The sequence below is a fragment of the Rhagoletis pomonella genome, unplaced genomic scaffold (genome assembly GCF_013731165.1).
Source record: "Rhagoletis pomonella isolate Grant_MI unplaced genomic scaffold, Rhpom_1.0 Rhpom_scaffold_00184, whole genome shotgun sequence".
NCBI lineage: Eukaryota > Metazoa > Arthropoda > Insecta > Diptera > Tephritidae > Rhagoletis > Rhagoletis pomonella.
In genome coordinates, this window is record NW_023458738.1 from 80,274 (window position 1) to 92,008 (window position 11,735).

At 40.6% G+C, this 11,735-nt stretch overlaps 2 protein-coding genes across 2 annotated transcripts in view; both read right to left on the bottom strand.

Moving 5' to 3' along the window:
- Nucleotides 1–5,088: 5,088 nt before the first annotated feature.
- LOC118750260 lies at nucleotides 5,089–6,045 on the bottom strand. The gene has a single exon (XM_036484986.1). It carries the CDS (start codon nucleotides 6,043–6,045, stop codon nucleotides 5,089–5,091), a length of 957 nt encoding a protein of 318 aa, XP_036340879.1.
- A 943-nt stretch (nucleotides 6,046–6,988) lies between these two features.
- Nucleotides 6,989–11,735, bottom strand: part of LOC118750261 — a 17,935-nt gene continuing 13,188 nt past the window's right edge. Inside the window, exons 3-4 of the mRNA XM_036484987.1 lie at nucleotides 8,024–8,305; nucleotides 6,989–7,068 (exon numbers count right to left, since the gene is read on the bottom strand). Coding sequence (XP_036340880.1) covers nucleotides 6,989–7,068; nucleotides 8,024–8,305 — 362 coding nt within the window. The remainder of the gene's footprint in view (nucleotides 7,069–8,023; nucleotides 8,306–11,735) is intronic.

Genomic DNA, 11,735 nt, shown 5'->3' on the forward strand with positions numbered 1-11,735 from the left:
AACGCGAAATATTTGATTTTTTTTCGACGAAATTTTGTATTTTATAGCATGATTTGATGATTTTGGACAATGTTAAGGTGGAAAATTCGTTGAGAAGCTTGGAAAATTTCGGGTAATTGTGAAATTCATTGTGAACATGGGAACAATTTTCTCCTAAATATGTTTCATAACCGATTCGAATGGTTGCTGCTTTTTTGGAAAGGTGTTTAGAAGGAGTGCACAAAGTTTTAATTTTTCCGATACGTGGGGCAGGGGTCGAGCTACGCTAAAAAATGCATTTGGTACGTAGGTAGCCTTTTGCCTAAATTAGCATATAGGATCCATTTTTCCCTTTAAGTGGGCCAGGGACCGATCTATTCGAAAAAGTCTTATTTATAGTCTGATTTGCTTGAAATTTGGCACGTAGGTAGCGTATTGTCTGGGTTAAAATATAGGATACTTTTTCTGATAGGAGGACCAGATACCGATCTATTGGAAAAAATCTTATTTATGGTGCGATTTGCTTGAAACTTGGCACGAAGGTAGCTTATTGTCGGGGTTAAAATATTGGATACTTTTTCTGATAGTTGGACCAGGGACCGATCTATTCCAAAAATTCTTATTTATGGTCTGATTTGCTTGAAATCCGATACCCGTATTATAGATATGCGTAGAATAGAATTGAGTCATTGTTTTACAGTTCGAAAGGTGTTTGAAGGCGCCGCAAACATGTGGCAATAATAGTTATTCCACACGCCAACAAAAATAGAAACAAATTTGATGTAGCTAATGTTAACGCTATTTTTGACGTAAGCATAAAGTTTCCGTCAGCTCCAGATTTTAAGAAAAACAAGGTCAGTGTCAAAGAATCGCGATTTCGCAACATTTGAGAAGCTCTAGCAAAGATACAAAGGGTGGTAGAACCTCCCACTTAGGCTTAGATTAAAGAAAGAAAATCTCGGCTACTATCCCTGCAAATTCCTGCACCTTTGCTTAATGGTCACTTATATTTATTTGTAGAACAGGAAAAACTGATTTTTGGAAGTTTGAGTACCTACCGCAATTAAGCAAAATTCCACTTAGGCTTAAATTAAAGCTTGGACTTCTGACTTCGATCCCTGAAAATAACATTCCTGCACCTTGACCCTGCGGTCCTTGCTTTACGTTGACTAAACAGAATGTGGATCAATGATACTCACCAGTTTGGAAATTGCCACCAACTAGACTATACAGATTCAAGAACGATTCACCATCGAGCCGCAAGGACTTCTTCCCGGTATAATACTTTCATCAGGTTATTTAAGACGGTAATGGAGGATATGCCTTCTGTCGACCACAAAACCAAACGTGAACGTGAATTGCTGGCGAAAACGTTGGACCAAATATTTCAATAAAGAAATTAATTTTGGGCGGGACGAAGTTCGCCGGGTAAGCTAGTATTTATATATATATATATAAATATATATATATTTATGTATATGGTTGGTTTGTTGTAGTGCTACCTAAGCTATCGCTCAGGAATCAATTAGCGCATAAAACCGCCATTTTGGTGCACTTCTCGTGGACAATGATATTTTATTATACCGTAGCCTACCCATCATTCCAGCGGTTCAGTAAAACCAATTAGAACAGCTTATGAATTTGTATAACTCGCCTATTGTAGCACTAGATAGATCCATTAACTGCTCCACTATGTGTTTCCCGAAAGATTTATGTCTTAAGTAAGCCAGGCCTGGGCATTCGCACTGGAAATGAAATACTGTTTCTTCGCTGCCATCCAAGCCGCAGCTGCGGCATATTATGTTGTATGGAAGACCTATTCTAAAAGCTAGGGACACGCTATCGAACAGAAAGTATCGATATGGTACTCCTTTAAAGTATCGCTTTAAAAATATCGGTTACCCATTAATATCGGAATAAAAAGACTCGAATATCGATACCAAAATCCAAAAAATTTATCTGAATATACTGATTTCTGATTTCTGTTTGTATATGTCTGAGGGGATAACCCAGTATCACCGCTACAGATTCATCCAAACAAGCTCCCGCCTTGGCCAGTTCGTCTGCTCCCTCGTTGCCTTCTATGTTCCTATGGCCGGGAACCTAGACAAGAGAGATGGACATTGACTGAGACGCTGAGCGTAACTCCATCTTGTATTCCTTGACTAGCTTGGACTTGGTTACAGTGGATGATATAGCCAGGCTATCTGAGTAAATAACCGCTCTTTCTTTCCTGGTAGCACTATTCCTTAGTATTCTACAGGCTTCACAAATGCCCAGAACTTCAGCCCTAAATATGCTAGGATGGTTTTCCAGCCGGAGGGACCTATTGACACCAAGCTCCTCGGAATATACCCCTGTCCCTACACCGCAGTCCATCTTGGACCCGTCAGTGTAGACACAGATGGCTTCCCTATCGGCAGTTTGGCCCCTTTTCCATTCCCTTCTGGATGGAAACCGCACTTGTACATTCAAGCCAAAATCGAGGGTTGATACCATATAGTCCGTGGTTTTATTTCCTATCGAAGTAAGGCCTAAGATTGAGCTATGCCCAAACGTTCTCGATCACCACAGCCCTGACTCTCTGAGTCTTAATGCTGAGTACATCGCGGCTTCCTTTAGGCATAGATCAATGAGCATCATATTGAGGATTACATTCAGTGCTTCTCAAGGGCAGGATTTCAGTGCGCCAGTTGTCCCCGACCATGCCGCTCTTTGTAAGCTATTTAGTTTGCTGACATTGTATTGTTTGTCTAAGGCTGGCCACCATACTAGGGCGCCGTAGGTTAGGATCGGTCTTATGATAGCGGTGTACATCCACATCAAAGTTTCGGTTTTAAACCCCAGCTTCTATTGAAGATCCGTTTACAAGTATAATAAGCGATGTAGGCCCTCTCTTTACGTTTCTCAACGTTAAGTTTCCAGTTTAGTTTGGTATCTAGAATTACTCCCAGATATTTTGCGTTGGACGATAGGGGGATTGTCTTCCCGCCTATGGATGGAAGTCTAAATTGGGGTATCTTATACTTATTAGTAAACAGTAACAACTCAGTTTTGTCTGCATTTACGTTAAGGCCACTGCCTTTAGCCCACGTGTGTAGTCCACCCAGCGCTTTTGCTAGAATTTCACTTACAGCAGTGAGAAAAGGTCCTGTGACCGCTATCACTACATCGTCAGCATACGCCACTACATTAACTCCACCTCTGTTGAGTTCTAGCAGTATGCTGTTTAGTGCTACAACCCACAACAGTGGGGAGAGTACACCACCCTGGGGAGTACCTCTACGCACATATCTAGTTATTAGACTATCTCCGCATTTCGCCTGAAAAATTCTGCTTTCTAGCATGGAGCGTACCCAGCCAACCATACCGCCGTCAACACCAACCCCCATGAGTGATTGGATGATGGTGTCAACTTCAATGTTGTTGAAGGCGCCCTCGATATCCAGGAAAGCGGATAAAGTGTATTGCTTGAAGCGAAGTGATTTTTCTATGAGCCCCACCACTGCATGCAAAGCTGACTCCGTCGATTTTCCTTTGATGTAAGCATGTTGTGCTGTTGATAGGGATTCTTCCCTCAAGAACAATCTTATATATATATATATCTATTAGCCTTTCCAGTGCTTTAAGAACAAAGGAATTTAGGCTTAGAGGTCTAAAGACTTTCGCTGTTTCGTGGTTCTTCCTACTGGGCTAAGGAACGAACACTACTTTGACACGTCTCCAGCTCTGGGGACATAGTTCATACTAATACAAGCTCTATAGAGGCTTTCAAGTAGCGGTGCTATGTGCTCCTTTACATTCTGTAACATGGCCGGTATTATACCATCTGGGCCTGGAGATTTAAAGGGAGAGAAACTATTTATTGCATAGATGACCTTTTCGTTGCTTATTATAGTTTCAAGTTCTCTATTTGGTTTGTATGTGGGTTCCTTTCCATCTGATGCTGCTGCATTCTGTTCACAGCCTGGAAAATGGAATTGAACTAGTGTTTTTAAAGACTCATCCATGGAATTTGTCCATACATCATTTATGTTTTTAACAAATGAGGGTTTAGTGTACTCCTTTGAGAAGATCTTACTTAGCCTAGCTGAGTCTCTTACACTTTCTATCGAGGAACAGTATGTTTGCCAGGACTTGGCCTTTGCTATCCTTAGTTCCTTTTTATATGATTTTAGCGCACTTTTGTAGGGCACCCAATTCTTGGACCTAAAGCACTCGTTAAAAAGTTTTCTAACGCTATTTCTAAGAGTTCTAAGCTCCCCATTCCACCATGGTGGGGATTTCTTTTTCATGACACTCAGTGGGGTTGATCTTTCATAGGCTTTAGTCATCGCCCCCTCTAAGTTGCTTACGTTTCGTTCTATCTCATCTATTGAGGTAATATTTACTACCAGATTAACTTTAGTTAGTTTTCTCGTCAAAACTCTATTATATTTCTCCGAATTGGTTCTACGTGGGTTCCTGTATTTAGAGGGGGTGTAGGATACTCCGCGTAGATTAAAGAGTATCCAGCAGTGATCAGACATTGATGGCCTGTCGGAAACTCTCCAGTTCTCAATGGTAACGCGATCGTTCTCAGACAGCAACGTTAGGTCCAACACCTCCTCCCACCCAGGAAGCCGGTCTGAAGTTGGGAAGATAAAGGTTGGTCGGTTACCAGTATTGCAAATACTCAAACTAGTGTTTAATAAATAGTGTAGAAGTGACTCACCTCGGTCGTTTTCTATTGTGCTGCCCTAAACTGGATGCCTGGCGTTTGCATCGCATCCTATGACAATGGCTCGTCTGGGATTCCGGTCTACTATAGTTTTGATTTCCGATGGCGGACTATCTCGTTCATGGGACATATAAAACGACACTAACAAGACGTCCTGTTGTCCTGCCGTCTCCACCTTAGCTACTGTTGTGTCTGCTGTGCTGAAATTAGAGCAAAGGAATGCATTTATACCCTTCTTGATAAGAATACACGCCCGTGGTTTACAAATCTCGCTCTTGTAGAAGAGATTGTAATTGTTGATATTAAGGCCCATTACTTCGTCGTTCCTGACCCAGGGCTCCTGTAGTAGGCTAATGCCGATATCCTCTTCTCTGAGAAGTTCGACTAGACTATCTGTAGCACACTTCGAGTGCTGCAGATTTATTTGGACTATCTTGCTGGTCCGGTTCATCGCTCAGTTTCACTCCCATAAGGAGTTCTCCTGCACCGTCGACGCCCGGGTCCTCTTCTACTGGGCTGACTTCACGAAGGAATACTCTTACCTTAGCTTTTCTAATGCCGAACCGAATCTTATAGCCGGCCTCTGCTAGGGCCTCCAAGGATTCGGAGCAAATCGCTAGGACAATTGGCTTGTTTGTGGGCTCTCTCGGCTCTTCAACTTTGATGAGCTCCCACTCGTCTATTGCTGGTATGTTTTTATTATGCAGCTTTACACACCGCAGCAACTTTTCGCCAGGTTCGGCTATCGGAGGTAACCAAATGCGCGCACGGGGCCTCCTAGGGATGTCCTTGGCTGGTATGAGCTTGAGCTTCAAGCCGTCGAATGCGTCGCTAATCTCTGCTACACACCCAGCGAGGAAGTCCAAGGAGAACTGGTCCACGCATTTGATGACCCGGTATCCCCTCAGGGATTCCGATGAGTCAAACTCTGGATGAGAACCTTCGGGGTTGTCGAGGACGTAATCCATTACGAGACTCGACAGCCTCACATCGATCTCCACCCACTTTTGCTGCACTGCTAGCGGCGTTCTGCTACCTTCGTCAATAATTGAAGTCTGAAGATGGTCTCTTGCAAAGTCGCTGAAGTAGCGATGCTTGGTGGATGTTGCGGACTCCGCTACATCCCCCTGCTTCAATCGTTTGCGGTCAGCTACGTTGCCATTCTCGTTTTGAGACTTGTTCCTTTTTTGGGTTTCGCTAGATCCCATGGTGGCAGTACGTTCTGTTTGGAATTTTTCATATTCTTCCACCATGGCCATATATCTACGCTTATCTTCCTCATCGCGCTCGTCTACACGTCCGGCTGCTGCATTTCTCTCGATTTTGTCGAGCATGTACAGAGCCATCTGGTACCGTTGCTTCATGAACGCGTTTGAGGGTTTCCTATGCTTTTGCAGCTGGGTACTGCTGGTACCGGCCGCATGCTTGCTACATACTGGTTTTTTTTTTCGGTGTAATATGGCTGGCACTACCGGTACTAAAATTTTCTAATTGCAAAACGGCGGTACTATGGCTGGCACCTTCCGTTTTGCTGCTGATTCTCGCTTTATCCTCTGAGGTGCTATGGCTGGCACCAACAGAGGAAATCGCTGTCGGGTTTGGTGGTTTTGCAGGGGATTTCAGGAGCTGTTCTTCTCCTCCGATAGTGTCACATCTTCCTCAGGCTTTTGTTTTTGTTCTTGCTGTTGTTGTTGTTTTTGTTTAATTTCTTTGTTCATTTGTGGTCCCACGAGTTGTCCGGAAGGAGTTCGTCACTCGTCCGCAGAGCCGGTATGCATGGAGAAGGCACTCCTAGAACCGACCTTGCCCGGACATCGGAGGGGACCGTTCGCGACCAGCCAAATTTTACTACCCGCTGGCCATTTATCCATCGGCACAGTGGCCTTCACACCTTGGCTTGGGTAGTGTTGGTGCGGTAATCCCCGCATTGCTCTCCTCAGCGGTTCAAAGCAACGTTTAATCTTGAAGCGTCAAGAAGTGCTGAAGAAGGATGCAATACTGGGCTTCCCTCTTAGTTCATGTTGCCATGGTGCGCCCCACACTGTGACATCATTTAAGCTTCCCCGCCACGGCAAGACGACCAACGTTGAGGAAGGTATTTAAAAAAAAACTGCCCAAACCATTTGCATGTACATAAATTCGCAAGAGTAAGGTAAAGTCAAAAAAAGTACTCACTCACTTTTTCCGCTCCTTCGTCGATGGTGGTACCAGCATCCCGCAGAAGAGCCTGTGTGGGGGGAAGAAAACCATACATACGCATATACATAAATTCTCTCATACATAAAAGTACTAGCCTAGCGTGTCGGGACTAGGAATAGTATCAGTAGTACGACGGATCACTCGATAGCAATCGCGGAAAGTTATTAAATCTGCAAAAAAAAAGTGTTTAAAAGTGAAATAAGAATTTTTATAAGCGCAAAGAAACCAAAGTGAACTTAAAATTAAGTGATTCGGTATAAAAAAAAAGTAAAGTCAAATCATGAATTCAAAAATCACCTCTTTTTGAAAACCTGACAACAAAATCCATAATCCAATGGCCATAAAAAGTTATTACACGTGGGTAAAGGAAACTACAAAAAGGAGATCAAGCAAATGGAGAAAACGTGAACTAAAGCTTATATTGGTTTCTTTGCCCTTTCTCAATTAAAGAAAACCGAAAATTGATTTTAGTTATTCAACCTAATAAAATAAAAGATACTAAAAATATATATATCCCTTTATAACTCAACTAAATTAAAAAAGTAAAATCATACGGATTCTAATAGATTTTAGTAAAAAATGAAACACGTATTTTTTAATTTTCAAGATTTTTCTTTTATTTGGGGAGGAAACAGCCGAAAAGGGAGTGTAACAGATATGTCACATTATGTGACAACTTCTCCAAAAAAAAAACATAAACAAACACATTAGCATGTATGGAATAATTTAAAGCAATTGTTCTGCTTGTTGTAGCATAAAGGTACACATTTTTCACATACCGTTTGTGACACTCCACTGCATCCTGGGCGCTTGCAACGGATTCTCTTCTCGGCCCATACCGGCCAGTGCCCAACTTGGTCTTGCCTAACTGCAATTAGAGGAACATGTTGAGCAGGGCCCTTATGCTTTTACGCTTGAATATCCGCTTCTTTCCACCTCTGCGTTTTATGGTTGTCTTTGTACCTAATTTGCACAGGACCGTAGCAACCTCCAAACGAAAATCTGCTGATGACAACTGATTGTCCTGCACATTCTTTTCTTTGCGAACTCTTTTGTATAAGAGCCAAGCATTAGATATTGCAAGATCTAAAAAGTGGTAAAACATGCGAACTTGCCATCTTTTACTTCTCAACAATATTTTATAGCGGCCCATGATGCTGTCGATGAGATCGACCCCACCCATGTGACGATTATACTCGGCCACTATGTAAGGTCGTTCAATAGTAATATATTTTTTGTTGGCCTTATCATAGCGCCGTACTTCGGACTTCGGTAGCTCACCAGCAAAACTAGATGCTAGAGTAACAGATTTGTTGTCCTTCCAAACAACGGAAGCTACATCTACTCCTCCCACATTTGCAACATATTCGACGGAGTGCCCACGACCCTTTTTAGAAATATCCTTATCTGTCGGAAATTTACAGTCAGGTATTCTATTTCGACGTATTGTTCCTAAGCTGAGGATCCCTTCCTTGGCCAAATATTCTATCAGTTGCAACGACGTAAAATAGTTGTCAAAATAAAGCCTATAATTTTGATTCCTCGGGATATTTCTGGCCAGTCTCATTACAACGTTTGAGGCAGCACCCAAATCTGGCTCTCCAGGCTCTATAATATTTTCAGCTCCAGATTCTACTTCAAAACTGTACGCGAAACCGCTAGTGTCGCAAAGTACAAATATTTTATATCCCCATTTTTTCGGCTTTTTGGGATTATACCTTTTCAAGTTATTCCTTGCTTTCGTTGAGCAAATTTGCTCGTCTACACAAACCTGACTCTTTAGCGTAATTTGCATACATGTTTCGTTCAATTTTGTCAGTATTGGTCGAATCTTAAACAGCTTATCCGCGTTGGGATGCTGGCGAGGAGGCATTTTGGAATTGTCATTGAAGTGTATAAATTGCCTGATTTTTTCAAATTTGTTTGCTGGCATCGTTTCCTTTATGAAGGGTGCTCCGATTTCATAATTCCAATGTTTCGTCACTCTTGGAAGATGTACCAAAGACATTATATACGTTATTCCAATAAATTGCTGGATATCGATTTCGGACACATGGAAATTCTTGCTGGGGTCCTTTTCTATAATGTAAGTATTGGTTTGCTCAGCGATATTCAAAAATAATTCGTGAGGAAATATTTTTAGAAAAAAATGGATGGGCGTTTCTAGATCCAAAATATCACTAGGTAGTTCTTCCTTTCCTGAGAATCGAAGTTGATGTTAATTTAGCTCAATACTTTTTTCTTCCAGAAAACATTCTTTAGTTTAATGCGACGTGATGAGCCAGGCTGAGTAGCGTTTGCAAATACGGATGTTTGCTCTAAGTCACTATCAGAGTTATTGTTTTCGATTTCATTGTGTCCGTCGCCCTGATCGAAATCGGTATCGAAGTTTAAACTTACATTGTTCTACGGCTCAAAATCGGGATCGGCAATGCTATCATCGTCACTTTCGAACCCGTCTTCACTATCCTCAAAATTTATCAATTCCTCAAAGAGTAAAGCAGAAACCAAGCATAAGCACTTTTAGTGGCCCTTGTACCTCAATGTTACAAAAATGATACAAACACAAATTTTGCTTCTGTATCGTAATTATGGCACTTTTTTGCTTAGTTAATACAAAATATGCACAAAAATGAACTTACCTGTACTTTTAAACAAAAGATTTTATTAAAAAAACTCAATAGTTATTTTCTATGAAATTCGTAAAGAGAGCATGCATGTGTTCACTAACTTCACCAAACTTGAAATTGAAATAAGGTTTTAGGCAGTAATGCCATGTGTTAAACAAATAAATAACCTGCAATTGTATAAAACGCTTTGTATCAGTGCTGTCACAACAAGTAAAAATGAACCAAATTATTTTTTCACCGTCGTGCGTGCTCGGAAGGGGTTTGTAACATATATGTTATATGATGCTATAAAGGGATATACATGCCAATACTTTTTATAAAACAAATTCAAACCAAATCAAATCAACAAAGAAAAGTGATATCTTGCCGATCAAAGCGTGCAAAATAAAAAACAAGTAAGAAGGTCTAAGTTCGGGCGGAGGCGAACATTAAATACCCGGCGCACGTATTAAATATATGTTTTTCACCTTACCGAAAGCTACCGCTACATGGTAAGCGTATCAATTTTGAGTAAATTAGAGTCCTTGATTTCGAAATTTTGAAGTTGCAAGCAGTTCTGAAATTTACCGTTATATGTAACGTAATTTTATTCCGCTTTCAATAATTTTCAACGTTTTGCTTTTATGTGGCAAGCACAATAACCATACCGAGTTTGGTACAAATTTGTAGAACGGTTACCGAGATACATACATATATGTGATCATAAGTGGGCAGTGCCACGCCCATTTTCCAAAATTTTATCACAAACGTATTTCTTTGTTAAGAATTGTTGCAAGCATCAATTTTGAATACATTAGCTTTATTATTTACTGATTTATCGAAGATTTTGTATTTCTCTAAATTACCGTTATATGGGATGCGGGCGTGGTTATTGTCCGATTTTCAAAATTTTGGTATGTTGTGCGAAGGCCAACAACTGTGCCAAGTTTGGAAGAAATTGGTGCAGCGGTTACCAAGATATACACAAGTAACCATAAGGGGGCGTGGCTACGCCCATTTTCCGAAAATTTATAATATTCTTATTTGTCGTCTAAAACTTATTGTAAATATCAATTTTGAGTGAAAAATCTCCTGTAGTTACTAAAATACCGCAGTTTTCGTATTTCTCTAAATTACCGTTATATGGGATGTGGGCGTGGTTACGGTCCGATTTCGGCCATTTTCAATACCAACCTACCTTGGATAAATGTAAACCTTCATACCAAATTTCGTTCAGATATCTCAATTTTTTCTCGAGTTATCGTGTACACGGACGGACGGACAGACGGACAGACGGACAGACGGACGGACAGACAGACATGGCTTAATCGATTTCTCTTTTCATTCTGATCATTTATGTATACATTTGTCTATATCTATCTCGATTCGTTTTGGCTGTTACAAACAACCGTTATGTGAACAAAATTAATATACCCTTGTGCAAAAGTGCGCTCGGGTATAAAAATAGGAAAACGCTAGTAAACTAATAAATTCCAGTACAAAAAGACGTGATAAACTGTATGAAAACAAGTAAGAAAGTCTAAGTTCGGGCGGAGCTGAACATTAAATATATGTTTTTTCACCCTTCCGAAACCTTCCGCTAGATGGTAAGCCGAGGTGTATCAATTTTGAGTAAATTAGCGTCCTTCAATTTCGAAATATTGAAGTTTCAAGCATTTCTTAAATTTACCGTTATATGAGAATCGGCCGTTATTTTAGTCCGATTTCAATAATTTTCAACGTTTTGCTTACACGTGGCAAGTACAATAACCATACCGAGTTTGGTACAAATTGGTAGAACGGTTACCGATGTATGTACTTATATGTGATCATAAGTGGGCGGTGCCACGCCCATTTTCCAAAATTTTACCATAAACGTATTTCTTGGTAAAGAATTGTTGCAAGCATCAATTTTGAATAAATTAGCTTCAATATTTAATGATTTATCAAAGATTTTGTATTTCTCTAAATTACCGTTATAAGGGATGTGGGCGTGGTTATTGTCCGATTTTAAAAAGTTTCGGCGGTTTTTTATGCTGTACCAAGGCCAACAACTGTGCCAAGTTTGGAAGAAATTGCTGCAGCGGTTACCAAGATATACACATGTAACCATAAGTGGGCGTGGCTACACCCATTTTCCAAAAATTTATAATATTCTTATTTTTCGTCTAAAACTTATTATAAATATCAATTTTGAGTGAATAATCTCCAGTAGTTACTAAAATATC